The sequence below is a fragment of the Saccopteryx leptura genome, chromosome 6, assembly GCF_036850995.1.
Source record: "Saccopteryx leptura isolate mSacLep1 chromosome 6, mSacLep1_pri_phased_curated, whole genome shotgun sequence".
In the NCBI taxonomy this organism is placed as follows: Eukaryota; Metazoa; Chordata; class Mammalia; order Chiroptera; family Emballonuridae; genus Saccopteryx; species Saccopteryx leptura.
Genome location: NC_089508.1, coordinates 137660310 through 137675033, shown reverse-complemented (window position 1 = coordinate 137675033; position 14724 = coordinate 137660310). Strand labels below are relative to the sequence as shown.

The window sequence follows — 14724 nt, the reverse complement described above, 5'->3', positions numbered from 1 at the left end:
GCACAGCCACCACGTCTCACTTTGTGTTCACAGAGCTGCCATGGCCTGCTGGAGTGTGCTGAGGTACAGCATAACTGGGGAAAGTGGAAAGTTTGCCAGAATATTAGTAGGTATTTCCCAGCCCTGTGTGCTTAAAGATCAATGCAGAGACACTGTTCCCCTCTCATCCATGCAAGCCCCTGCAGCTCATTCCCTCATCATCAGAGCCCCCTTGTCTGTCCTTAGGGAGCTTAGGGTGAACAGCTGGCCTCAACCCCAGAGCCTGTGCTCTTGTGACTCCACCTTTGTCGTGTGTGCTTTCTTTATTACATGTATCCTTCTCACCCATGTTGCCCACAGCCAGTTACATTCAGTGGCTTCGCCTTCTGTATTTTAGGCTGTGTGTGAATATCATTAAAATTTTACAGATATACAAGCTAAAGGAGAGCGAGCACCTGCCAACCTGCAGCTGAGAGGCAGGGTGATCACGGAAGCAGGGTCCCACCTGCTCGTGTCCACCACTGGTATTTCATACCGTCACCCACACCCACAGGTTTTAAAAAAAACTTTAGGGAATTTTAGGAAAATGTCTATCAAATGTTATGTTTTAAAAGGAGACCCAGAACTAGGTCACAAAATATTAACAGCTGTTATTTCCGGGTGGTTGATGACAGATGACTTCTACTTTCTTCTGACGGTTTCTCTATTTTCCACAAAGAGTACGCATTTCATTTTGTAGTAAGAAAATGTGTTATTAAAAAAATATATATATATTTTTATATCATAATATATATATATATATATATATATATATCATGAAAAAGTCTTGGAATAAAGACCTCAAAATAGTAAGAGCTTTTGTGTTTGTACAGTCGAAAGTGTTTTTGTAATCACCAGCCTCAGCACAGGGTCATGTTCTCTAATTCTGTAGAAGATAATTTAACTTAAACTCCAAAGGACAAAATTTGTGATAAAATAATTGTTAAGAAGTGATCACTCACTTTCAAAACCACCAATGAAACAATGAGAACGAGTGGATACTAATGAGGGCTCTGCAAGGAAGTCTGCACTGGACTGCGTTGCGAGTGTAGGAGGGGCTGTGACTGCAGGCTGGGTATTGATTGTGCAGATGTATGTGTGTTTGTGTGTATATGATCATAATTTAAAAAAAAATCATTGTACTCTTTTGCTCCTTTGGAGTTAAGAATTCTAACCTCTAACATTAATCTTTGTCAAGAACTCACTGTACCTTGGACATTAGGGTAAAATGCCAGCTTCAGTTTTTGCTTTGTTGGACTTTCTGATACCACTGAGGTGGGTGTGAATGTAGATGTCCTTGTCTTGTTCTGTTTTCATCTCTGAGAACATGACCCAGGTGCACAAGTTTGTCTGCTTTGTGACTCAAAACTAAGAATCAAGCAGGCTGGCATGGGTCTGGATGCATCCCTGGGTGAGGGGCCCTGGCTCCAGAGCCCTCCTTTCTTCCACACGCAGTAGGCTTTCTTGCTCACTCTCTACTCATATGGATCTATGGCCTTGGTAAGAGAGGAAAAGATCACAACAGAAATAAACACTCAATGATTGTGTGGCAGGTGCTGTATGTGTGAACCAGCATGTGTCCACAACCCTAGATCTCCCTCGGGACTACTTCGGGTGCACACTGTCATTTAGCCACTTTGCAGACGAGCACACATGGCTCTGAGGACTAAGTGGGCTTCCCATCGAGGAGCTGAAAGGCACTGGTGCTCTGTCTAGAGCCAGTGGGCAGCTCTTTTCCACAAGTCAAGCCAACCCCGTGGATCTCCAGCCACATCTCGCTCCCATCTGTTCTTCTTTCTCAGCCTGGACATTTCCAAGAAGAAGTCCCTTGTAGAATAACAAATATAAAAGTTCATATAAAAATCCTCATAATTTCCCATGGTAGGGGTGTCTTTGTTATTTATGAGCCCCTTGGATCACACCTGAGTTCATGAGGTGACTCCAGGTGGCCCCTGGGTAGCTTCAGAATGGGGGCTGGTCACCGGAGGAACTAACTACGGGATCAGAGGGTTGAGATTCTGAGTCGGACTGACTTCTGGGGAAGGAAGGAGAGGGGGTTGTCCTCTTTGTTCAATCACATGGACAGTAATTTTATCAATTATGCCCACTGATGAAACCCCAGTGAAACCTTTGGGCACCGAGACTCAGTGGAGCTGCCTGGTGGGGAAACAATGACATGTGTAGAAGGTGACAGCCTGGTTACACGGGGCAGGGTCCACAGAAGCTCTATGCTCAGGACCATTCCAGACCTCGCCCTATGCAACCTCCCACTTGGCTGTTCTGAATTGCATCCTTTATAATAAAGCTGTGAACATATATAGTGCACTTTCTAGAGTTCTGTAAGTACTCTAGAGAATGGCAGGCCTGAGGGAGTCATGGGAATCTGTTAATTTGTAGCCAGCCAGTCAGTCAGCAGTGAGAGTGGGCTGTGGACCCCTGGACTTGCGGCTTCTGAGGAGGGCAGCCAGAGGGGGACTGAGCCTCAGCTGGGAGTCCATGCAGCCTGTTGTCTGAATGGAGAAGGCCAAACTGAACTGCAGAGTACCAGCTGGGACACACCCTTTTCTTACCTCTTTTCCATCCTTCTTTGAAGGGGAAGTCCCATGTCTGAATGAAGCTAGAATCCTGGGATACATGGCCAGCAAAGATGGATTAAAAGCAGCTTATTTTCAAAAACTTCCTTTTGGCTGAATGTTAAATCTACTTGATTTAGGATAGTCTCAGAATGCATTTCAAACCAGGTGGATTATTGCCATGTTGGAAGCTGTTGGAAGTTCAGTTGGAACAGTGGGAAGTGACACTAAACCATCTAAAACTGCACAGCAAGTAAAGACACCCTGGGTCAAGGTAACCTCAGGAAAGGCTGTTTCTTAGCCTTCTGTCTTTCGGCCAGTGGGACGTTCAGTTCTTCCCTAGGTGCCTGGGGACTTGGGAGAGAGGTTTGTTATTGCCCTGTAGGGGCAGCAGAGGTGGTGAGAAAGGGTCACAGTATTGTTACCTCCATTCAAGTGACATGTTTATGCTCGAGGGGGAAGGAGCATGGATGGGGTATTTGGGTTTTGTATTTTGCATGAACTTCAGGGAAATATTTATCATGATGTTTCATGACTTCATCTTTGGAAGGATGTAGGTCAAATGGAAGGTGCTGGAGGTGGGGGTGGGGCTGTTCATGGAGCAGTGAGTTTCTTGAATAGTAAGGGTAAGAATAGCTATGGAATTATTTACAATAGCAACCTAAGTGTCCATTGGTAAACAAATGGATAAAGATGTGGGGCGTATATACAGCAGAATATAACTCAGCCATAAGAAACAGTGAAATCTTGCCATTTGCAACAACATGGGGTATTATACAGAGGAAAACACTGTATATCAGCTGTGATTTAAAAATTTAAAGAAAGAATGGATGCACAATGAATCTTTAACTGTTAGTCATCGAGAGCGCCTGCTGTGCTCTTTAAGGTGACTCAGGAGCCTGCAGACAGTCATGCACTGTGGCATACACAAGGGGCTGGTTGTTTGTTTGTTAGCCAATTGTATTTTTCTTGCCTGCCAAGTTTGCTACTTATTTAAAAATTACCCCTGGGAAATGTATTTAGGTTTGTTTCAGATAAAACATCTGGGGTGGAGGGTATGTGTGTGTGGGGGGGGGGGGGGAGGGGGGCGGGGTCAGAATCATCTTCAAATGAAAATGCAGTTGGTTCCCTGGAGCCACCACCCTGGTCTTGGTGGTTAGGGAAGCAGCTCTGTTCCTTGTGCGGGAAGCCTGCAGAGCCCTGGCTCCCATCATCCAGGCCTCAGTGGGGAGGAGGGGAGGGAGGGAGCTGGTTGCCTGTCTCCCTCCAAACAGCAACAGAATTCCTTGGCTTGGCTGTCTGGCAGCCCTCTGCCAGCTGGCTGCCCCTCTCCTCTGGGAATGTGGTGAGTCTCACCTCAGTGTAGCTGGCCCTGGTGGCACCCTGAGGGCTGGAGGCCTGGTCTGCCAGCCCAGAGGAGTTGCCTTCAGATTTCTGAGCTATTCCACGTCCAGAACCTAGGATTTCTGAGCACCCGAGGCTTCCCAGCTGCAGGGAAAGAACAGTGATCTGGGGAGGGCAGGCTGTTCACAGGGGCCAACTTTCCCTTTCCCTCCTTTAGGACGTTTGCAGGAGCTGCAGTTCTCAGAGGAAGGCCTTGCCAAGGAGTGAACGTACTGGGTTCTCTTGCTGCCTTCTCCCTGACCTCAGAGAGGGTGAGCCTGTGTGTCACAAGCTCTCCAGCTGTTACTCTGAGTGTTAGGGGGACAGTGGAGTGATGCGCTGGGTCATAAGTACTACCAGACGTGCACTGGGGTTACTTCCGTGGTGCAGGCACGGAGAACCCTGAGAGCAGTGACTGCCGTGATCGCCCTTGTAGTGCTGGCATCGGAGCACACAGTCCAGCCATAACTAGAACTTCTGCACAAGCAGGAGGGAGTGTCTCATCTGTGTCTCGTTGTTGTGACCAGGAGTTAAAGCTTCAGCAAGAAGCCAGACGTGCAGAGCAGGAGGGAGAGAAGCAGATGCAGGCAGCTGCTCTCCCTGCTTGGCAAGGCTCAACCTGTCCCTGACCACGCTCTCTCTGGGGGATGGCCCTCAGGCAAGGCTGGCCCCTGTTCAGTGCTGCTGGTGTTCCTTCCTGCTGATCACCAACTGGCCAGGCCCCTGTCATTGCTCACTTAGCCATGGGAGGCTGGGAGAGCACACGCAGAAGTGAGCAGGAGGGAGAAAAGTGGCCTATTCAATTACCCATAGGCGAGGCAGGGAAGACAGGGCATGAGCCGTTGTTACTTCATTAAATAAACAGTCATGTAACATGAAACAAAATAACCCTGCAGCACTATGAACTGGGAATTCCAAAGAAGTTTCTTGCTTACATCAAGTTTCTTCTTGTTGAGGAGCCAGTGACAAGAAGCCTTGACTATGGGACCCGGGGGTCCCCAGCAGAACCCCACACCCTGGGCCTCCTGGGAACTGGGAGGAACCGGGCAATGCCCCCACACCCTTGCCTGCTCCCCCCGCTGCTTCCCGGGAGTAGAGCAGCCTGTGCCACTCCAAGGACACTCTGCCTTCTTTCCTTTGCTGCCCACCAACAGTGCCAAAAGCTACTTTTAAAAGTTATTTTCACTGAAAGGATACAGCAATGTTCCACCTGAATCTTATGCCCAGTAAATATAGATCTGGTAGGGACACAGCAGTGAGTGTCTGCTCTGTGCTTCAAGCTCTTGCATCCTATCCCCCACTCCCAGCCTCACTCTTGACTTGTTCTTGTTCACTGGCCTCCCCAGCAGACCAGACCCCCTGCATCTTTACAGTTGTGTCTCTGGTACCTTTGAATCCCATCCTGTATCCATTCCATGCATCTGTCTAAACCTGCTCTCATGCTTCCCTCCTCCCCATACACCAGGACAGGTGATCCGCCCTTAGATCCAGTTACTTCCAGTGCTTGCCTCTCTTCAACATCAGCTGTCTCCTGGCTTCTGCCTCCTTCCTGTCAGACGATTAACGTGGTCAAGCCTCTTGCATTAAAGAAGGAAGAAAAAAAGGAGGGAGGGATGGAGGGAAGGAGGAAAGAAAGGGGAACTGCCAGAATGAAAATCCATCTACCTCTCCTTGACCCACTATCTCTTTCCTTGGAAATGGGTATTTTATGCCCTCCGAGGTGTGTATTTTCCCCACTTTGGTGACACCTCTGAGACCTTTCAGAGTTTAACTGCGGAGCTGCTTCTTTCTTAGAAGGACACAGAAGCACACGAGTCTGAGTACTGGTGGCATCTTAAATGTAATGAAAGATGGAAAACTACTGGAAAGAAGCCACTCCGTCCCCTTTATATCCTGTGTTGTTTGATCCTCAACTGCTGTGCTCTGGGTCTGTTCCCAAACACCCCACTGAAAGATGCTTCCCCACGGTCATCCAGAGTCTCCCAATATTCAAAACTAGTATTTTTCAGTGATCTACATGTTGCTCTGTTGCTTTTGACAATGCTGGCCTCCTGGAATGTACCACCCTACTTCTAGAACCTGATGTCTCCCTGCCTCCTGACCCTTCCTGCCTGGCAGGCCTGCTTTCCAGGCGCTCACATTCCCTCCGCCCCTGGGCCAGTGTTTCTCAGGGTTTATTCCTCAGCCCTCTCATTCCACTTGCTCCACCTGCCACGGTGTACCGAAGACTCTTGAGTCTGGGTCGGTACTTCAATTTCTCTTTTGGGCATCTGGCTGCAGTATGATTCTCTACTTTTATTTTCATTTCTTAATTCTGAGCCTCTCATCCTGAAACCATTTTCTTCCCAAGAACATGTGGCAATGCCTTGGAGACATTTGTGTTGATTAGAACTTGGTATGGTGGGATATTACAAGCATCTAATAAGTATTGGCCAGAGATGGCGATAAACATCAGAGAGACTGTACATAGGACAGTCTCTCACAATAATTACCTGGCCCAAAATGTCCATAGTGCTGAGGTTGAGTAGTTCTGCTATAGGCACTTCATATGGATAATGCTCCCCACTGAACTTCCCCTTGAAAACCTTCCATATGGCACACCATTGCATTCTGAGGTTATGCCTGTCCCTCCCACTCAGCTGGGACACAGGGGGCTGCATTTACCTTCCTGTCTCCATTTCCCATCAAGGAATGTGAATAGAATAGTAGGTATGCAGCAGTGCTGTGCATCAATGGAATGTGTAACTATTATGTATGTGTAGCCCCAGAGAAACCGCAGATTCCCTGAATGCTAGGTCGATCAAAACCTACCACTGGGTATTGAGGAAGGCAGAAGAAGCATGGGAAGAAGTGAAAGATTCAAGACAGGTAAGAAAATTTTTAGAACCTAAGAGTTCATGCCTCTGCTGGTTAAGTATGGGCTAATGCATGTGGCCACACAATGAAAAAAAAAAAAAAAGCCTAAAAACAATCTTGTTTCCATTACTCTTTCTAAAGTTGTTCAGAGGTTGAAAAAGCAAGTTAAGAAAGTATAAACTAGGTCTATGTTGGTAAAATGCAACTAAAAAATAAAAGTCAAGCCTGATCAGATATTTGTGCAGTGGATAGAGCATGGGCCTGGGATGCTGAGGACCCAGGTTTGAAACCCCGAGGTCACCGGCTTGAGCACAGGCTCATTGAACTTGAGCGTGGGATCACCAGCTTGAGTGTGGCATCGCTGGCTTGAGCATGGGATCATAGATATGACCCCATGGTCTCTGGCTTGAGCCCAGAGGTCGTTGGCTTGAAGCCCAAGGTTGCTGGCTTGAGCAAGGAGTCATTGGCTTGGCTGGAGCCCCCTGGTCAAGGCACATATGAGAAAACAATCAATAAACAACTAAGGTGCCACAACTATGAGTTGATGCTTCTCATCTCTCTCTTCCTGTATGTCCCTCTCTCTCTAAAAATAAATAAATAAATAAATAAAAGTCAATATTAAATGAAGGATGAGCCTAGATTATATCTGGAATAGTAAACACCCTACAAAGTAAAACCCAAGGACGCTACCATAAACATAAAGAGAACACCCTCAAAGAAAAAGGATGAATACAACTTTGTAGTGGTTTAGCTTTTCCATCTATTTTTCTATTATATTCTTATTTGGGCACTATATAATAGCATCCTTGAGTTCCCAAAAACATTTAGATTAAATGTTTCTGAGATGCCATATGGATGGCAGTTGCACCACTTTACGTCACACAGCTTCTCTCGCAGGGGTGTCTTTTACACAAACTGTGTGTGGCAACACGTGCCTGTTCACCCAGACTCACAGGAGTCTGTCATGCAGCCCACTAACCCTTCTCCGGTCTATTAGGCTCAATTCTCTTATTTATCTTGACTTACTACATGGCATTCATCTTTGTAAGCTGAAAATTTATACCTAAAGCAAAATTCATTTGGGCACCTTATATGAGGGATCTAGTTATGAAAGCAAATAATTTTGAGTTTGTGTTAGGAAATTGCTCTTGTGACTTAGAAAAGTGTGAGGCATCCCTGTGACTGCACAACCCCTGCTGGGGAGACTGGTTCCCTGGGGCACGTGCAGGTAGGTGTGTGCAGGAAGACCCCACCCCTCATGTAGTCCTGAGACATTGACTCCCAGTGCTCATGGCTGCTGGCTCAAAAGACACCTGCTGCTATTCAGACAGAGAAAGGGGATCTGTTTGGGGTCTTTTATGAGAATACTATCAAAAAGAAATATACAATAAATGAGCTAAGTCATTTACATTTGTCTGAAGTCACTTAATTAAAAGCCACATAAAAGCTTTTCTGTTAATATGTGCTATACCTTATACCCTCTGAAATAAGGTAATATATAAAAGAGGGACAAGTTGTTAGCCATTAAACCTTATTCACATCCTTCTGCATAGAGTTTGTCAAAGCAATACATTAATAAAAATGATCCTGGTTCTAAGCAGAGTGCCCGGGACCATGTCCGTAGCCTGCCAGCAGGCCAAGTCAGCATCTCATTGTCCCCATTAGGGATGAGGGATCTGGGTCTCAGAACACCAGTCTACTTGGCTTGTCTGGGGCATCTGGTCCAAAACTAGACTTTAGATTCTTCTAAAGAAAGCATTCTTTCCATTCAACTATGAATGAAATAAGCATCCCACTAAAAATTTCAGTACAAATAGTCTTTTATTGACATTGTAAGAAACATTGTTCTTTCTTTTTGTTACAAAAGGACTAAGTGGTTCTGCAAGTGAAAGTTGAGTCCATCTGTGGCGGCTCCACCTGGGCTGGGGGTGGGCGTGGCATTGCTCTGGCTGCAGGCAGATGCAAGGGAGGCCTGGGCCGGCCACATCCGGACGCTATGCCTACAATACTTAAATGTATTTACATGGCTTTTCTTTTAAAAAAAGGATTATGCATCTTTAAAAATCTAAAAAATGGTGAAAAAAATGAACTTGTATTTTATCTTACACGTTTACAGGATACACATAGTAACTTTCAGAAGAAAACATCCTCTTATCAGTTCAGAACAACACACAAAATCAGGTTCCAAGACAGCTCAGAGTGCTCTGGTCAAGTCTCAGCTGGCTGGGGGCACACAGCCTCAAGCTCTGACTGGGCAACACCAAATGGTCCCTTGCATCCATACAATTAACATAAAATAAGGCACATACATCGCAAGAATCAAAAATCTGTGGCTCAAGAGGATGAGCCGATGTGTGAGGAGTAGGGGCAGTCTAATATTTCTTTAGAAACTAAAACAAAATGCTTTAATGTGTAAAAACACATTTAACAAAGATGTGAATCAGGAATACTAGGTCTGAGCCCATATTCAAAGTAGAATGTGACATCTGGGAGTCAGTGGAGAGAAGGTTGGAGGCTAGGGGAACATCCTGCTGCAGGAGATGCCAAGTCTGCAGCGATCCTTGTCCAAGGAGGACACTTGTGAGTGGTCCCAGAAGACCTTCTGGCCACTGACTGTCACAACAGATCCCTCCTTCTGAGATTCCCAGATTGAGAGAAGCCACCTATGGAGCTGAAGTGTGTCTCCTGCAAACCTAAGGACAGTAGCAAGGAAAACAAGTTTGCGAAGAAAACACAAAGAAGCGGGGCAACCCCAAGAATCACCTAGAACCACAGGAAAGAAGCAGAGGCACAAGATGACAGACGATGTGGGAAGTCACGGGGACTGAGAACACTGAGTCACAGGCACAGCGGGAACACTGCTGAGGCAGGGACTCAGACAGTGAGGTCAGCCGTCAAGCCAAACCACAGGAGAAGAGAGATAAGACCGGGACCTGGGGATTTTGAGGATTGTGGAAAAAGAAGATTCAGGGAACTAATCACTGATTTTGCAACCAGATCATGACCTGTTTGAAGAAAAGAAAAAGCCTTGCTTTTCCTATTGAAAAGTGGTAGACATTCAACTCTGGTGAGCTCAGATCAGTAGCTGCATTTTGCTTCTGAGCTCTGTTCCAAAGTGGATGCATCCTTTGATTTAAAAGAAGTGCCTCATGTGGGCGCATGACAGGATGAGGGGCCCTCTCGCAGCCCTCTGTGGACCAGGGGCATCCAGTGAAGGCAAACCCATCTGTCTCAGCCACAGAGCCCCAAAGGGAAAATTCACCTCCATGCTGAGAAAACAGAAACATGAGAAAAATGGGCTGGTCCTAACATTCTTTCTATTATCAAATACTTTATGGTACCTGGTTTTGCCTTTCTAACACTAATTTAAATGTCAAGAGTAAAGGGGCAAAGCCACACAATTGAACCACAAGTCACTTTGGATAAATCCAATTCCAGGATCAACAAGAAGAAGATAGTAGGTAGTCTCAGGTGTTAACAGTTTACATATCTTTTAAAGCAAAATGCTGGATGATCCATGAACTCTGTGCACATATAGTCCGTTTTTTATGCATATCCAACAGCACATGGGATGTAGTTGCATTTTTAAAATATTTAAATGTTTTAATCCAAAACAAAAGAACAGATTCAGCTCACATTAAGAACTGCAGAGAACATTTAACTTCTTAAGTGGATGCAGCATTTAATAGATTGAGTATAAAAAGATATCCGTAAAGCGACTGAAGATCTTATGTAGTCACTCAAATACCAAAAAATGGTTGAAGCAATTTATTCCAATTATCATTGTATGTGAGCTTTTCCTGTCACAACTAAATTTTACAAATCCCTGAAAATAGTGTGCTTAGAATAGAAGCAGTCCTTTACTACATGGGATTAGTATATGTTAATGACAGCCAGCTGTGAGGTTGTTTAAATACCTCTATACTTAAAACTACATAGAATCAATTCTCAGTTATCTATGATAATGGTAAAGAGATGGAACTAGTCAACAAATACAGCAAACCCACAATATTCCCCAAACTAATTCTACCCAACATCTTCAATCTACAACCTACCAAACTTCTCAACAGAACAGATGAAAGAAGCAACATTCCCGTCTGAGTGTCCTCCCTCACTGGAATGCTGAACGGCACTGACGTTCACAAGGAGAGGGAGAGGAGGCAAAGCAGGTAACTGAGAACCGACTATACAGACGTACCCACAAACCACAGTGGGACAGGAAGAATTTTAAACCCACACTGTCAGCAAACTATTTAATTTCAAGAGCCCCAAATTTCCACTTGTGGCAACTGTCCAAAGTATGCCCTGAACACGTCAAAAATCTGTCATGTACGCTACCGTTCACCCACCAAAAATTCTTAATCTCACTATCCATTTTTGTGCCCAATGTGGGAATTAAAAAACAAAACAAAGCAAAACAAAAAACAAATGTTGAGCATATGTAAAGAAAAATGATAAAAGGTGGATGTTGAAGTCCTTGGTCAACGGCATGCTAACTCCTATTTGCTCTGAGTCACAGAAGCACATCCAGTCCTCTGGGCTGACCTCTCTCCCTCCGAGAAGAAAGAACACGCGCATCACATGTTTACACTGGTTTACTAACAAGGGGGAAGACTTACAGTTTTTTAAAAAGAGGGTGGTTCAAGTGTAACAATACTGATTCAAACAGAAATGGAAGACAGTTTCTCCCTAGAATACTTCAGAGTTTTTCAGAGTCCTTTTCCATAAAAGGAATATACTTGAAGCACACCCCAGTCAGGTGAGATGAGACTGTTAAAATACATAAGAAACTAAAACCAGCAAAAAACTGACTCAATTTAACCTTTTGAACTCCTAAAGTTTCACGTTGGTTGGCAGTCCTTTTATCCTACTGCACAACTGCAAGGAATTTGCTTTCTTCTGCAAGGGAGGTCAACAGAGAACTCATGTCCCCAATGGCCATGTTGGTGGTGCTCACTGACAGTGCTGGCAATGGAAGGGATATTCGTGGCATCGTGAGGCGGGATGAGCTATGGGAAAGGTCCTGAATGATACTTGGGCTCATCAGGCTGACATGGTCCCCGTCATCAATGATGGCACCAAAATCAATCTGCACCCCTTCCAGGTCATGGGTGTCAAGGCTGTCGACTGTGCTTGTTACCTGGTTAGCACCTGGGGAAAGCAGGTCAGAGTTTTCAGTGCTGGTCCCCTGTAGCAGGCAGTCAGCTTCTGCCACAGAGAAGGAACCAGTTTTCACGACCTGCTGACTGAAGCCAATAGATTGGTCATAGAACTGACCAGAGTAGCTCTGCACATTCGGACAGAGTCCATGGGGCTGCCCTTGCATCTCCATCTTGATGCCACTGGCCCTGCAGGCCTGACTTGTGTCACTATGCTGTCCTGGCTGTAGAGCAAGGCTGCCTCTTGGCATGGCCTGGCGCCTGTTGCCTCCATAGCCAGCACATGGCTGGGAGCCCTTGGCAGCTGCCAAGCCTAATGGCTGGCACCCGAGGCCAGGGGGCCCTGGCAGGCTGCTCTCTGGACCTTGATACACACTGATATGTGAGGTAGCGTTAACCTGCCCTAGCATCTGCTGCCCGGGGCGGCCTGCCCCCTGCTGGTGCATGCTGTCACTGAGTAGCTGATGAGTCAAGTCCCCCTGTCCCACTGGGTATCGGGTTGGCATGCCATTCACTGTGCTGCCAGCTGACTCACTGGGCACCACCGACAGGCTGAAATCTGGCTGGCTCCCACTCCCTTGCGTGGTGGTGCTTCTCAGCTTGGCTACTTGAATTCCAGCACCACAGACACCATCAAGTGAGCCAAGAGCCCCAGGCTGCCTGTTAAGGCAGTTCCCATACTGCTGGACCTTATAGGACTGTTCACGGAAGGTGTTTCTGTTGGTGCCAGTTCCAATGCTGTGGCCCACCATGTGCTCGGCCCCACCATAGGCACTGCAGTGCTCCCCGAGGGTCTGACAAAGCCCTGACGGGCCAGCCCCGTTCCCCAAGGGGTTCTGTGGGTAGGCACGCACGCTGCTGTATAACCCGAAGGCTCGCGCTGGCTGCACTGTGGACTGCTGGCCGCATTTCAGCCTGGAGGAGAGGTCGGTGCTGCCTGAGCTGACCTCATTCCACTGAATGGGCAGGTCGGCTTTGCTGGCCTCGGGGCAAGGCTGCTCCAGCTCATGGTACTGCTGGCTGGCATGGCTGGCTGGCAGTCCAGGCTGGTCGAAGTGGCCATGCCCACTCCCCAAGATGGGCCCATGAGGCACTTTGCTGTCATCAGATAGAGGACTCTGGAAGTGCTGCTCATACCCGGCATGATTCTGGGAATTTAAATACTGCACCACATCATCGGGCAAGAAGTCCTCATCATTCAGGAGCACATCATTGTCCACAGCCAGGGACTCCAGGGTGACGTTCTCAGTAATGCTTGGAGGACAAGGAGATGAATGGAAGTGGCAGGACTGGCCACCCTCCGGCCGTGTGTAATTCTGAAGCACTAAGTTACGCTTTTCCAGAGATGGAGGGAAAATGGGAGGGTTGAAGCTGTTTAGGCTACTGAAACGCTGCACCCTGGGCAGGGAGAGGCTCTCAGAGACTGTCCTTACCGGGTCACTGGCCCTTCTCACACTGTGGCCCAGTGCATCCTGGGACAGCAGAGGCCGCCGGCTGTAACTGTGAACTCCACCATCGCTACATCTCCGGGGAGGGTGGACAGGGGGCAAGGTCCCCGTAGACTCCCTGCCATCTCCGAGGAGGGCCATCCTTGTCTTCAGGCTCATCCTTTCCATGTTGGGCAGTGGTGTGGGTGGTGGCCCACCTGTGGCAGCAGCATACTTGGCTTTCAGGCGGTACTGCTGGGCTGGCGTGAGGCTGAGCAAGCTGGGCAGGCCGTCACACTGGCTGGTCTCGCTGGACCTGCGTGAGGCGTCGGTAGAGATGGGGTCATAGGAGTCAGCCACGCTCACGTTCTGGGGTCGGCCCTCGGCCTGGGATGCTTCACTGGACCTCCGGCTGGAGAAGCAAGGGGAGATTCCCGAGGAGCGGCGGCTGCTCAGGTACGCTGAGCTGATGGTGCTGGTGCTGCTGTCCCTCCTGTTGAGCGTATTCAGCATGGTGACATCCACCCCGGAGAAGTCACTTCTATTTGGGAGGAGGGTCATGGACCCGCCCGAACTGCAGCTGTTACTGGGCTGGGTGCCTATAGAGAAAAGTGTGGGAGAGATGAATTCATTTCAGGATGATTTAAAACAGGTCTCAGCAAAGGGTAAAAGGACCAGGTAGTAGCTATTTCCAGTTCCCCGCGTTGCAGTCTGTCACAGCTGCCCACCTCTGCTGTGCAGTACCAAAGGACACAGGCCACCCTGAGGGAGTGGGTGTGGCTGGAGGCCAATAAAAATTTATTTACAAGTTCAGGGGCCAAGTTCTGGGACCCTTGTTTAAAAAAAAACAGTAAGGACTGTCTGAATCACTCGAGCTCCTCATAGGCCTACAGCAAGGGCAGAACGAACAGTTCAGGTGCACACACGGAGTTCCGTCTACAGACCAAAGGCATTCCAGAAGTTCATGTCCAGACTTAAGGCTTCCTGTGACAGAAAGCTTATGAAACTGTCACACACCTGAGTGGTGACGTAGGGAGAGTCATCCTCGGGATGTTCTCCAGGAACTCACTGTTATCTCAGAAGCAAAAGCTGACTTGAGCTGACAGTGCAAAAGGTTGCTTGCCTTTCCCTGAACTGAACAACTTTCAGTAAGGTGGCTGCTAACCTTCTACTTTTAGATGTAGAAACAAGAGATAGGTGCTGACCTTTGTTGCTGGGATTTCCCTACCTGGCCTAATAGTTATGATTTCACCATCAGAATATGAGCTATGCACACTCTTCCTTTTGTTTCAGTATAATCTTGTCACT

At 47.3% G+C, this 14724-nt stretch overlaps 1 protein-coding gene across 3 annotated transcripts in view; it reads right to left on the bottom strand.

The window, feature by feature from the left end:
* Nucleotides 1-8709: 8709 nt before the first annotated feature.
* GLI3 (GLI family zinc finger 3) overlaps nt 8710-14724 on the bottom strand; it is a 380830-nt gene continuing 374815 nt past the window's right edge. For all 3 annotated transcript variants that reach the window (XM_066341812.1, XM_066341814.1, XM_066341813.1), the window contains one exon: nt 8710-14015. In XM_066341812.1, the coding sequence (XP_066197909.1) occupies nt 11698-14015 (2318 nt within the window). In that variant the 3' untranslated portion in view covers nt 8710-11697. The remainder of the gene's footprint in view (nt 14016-14724) is intronic.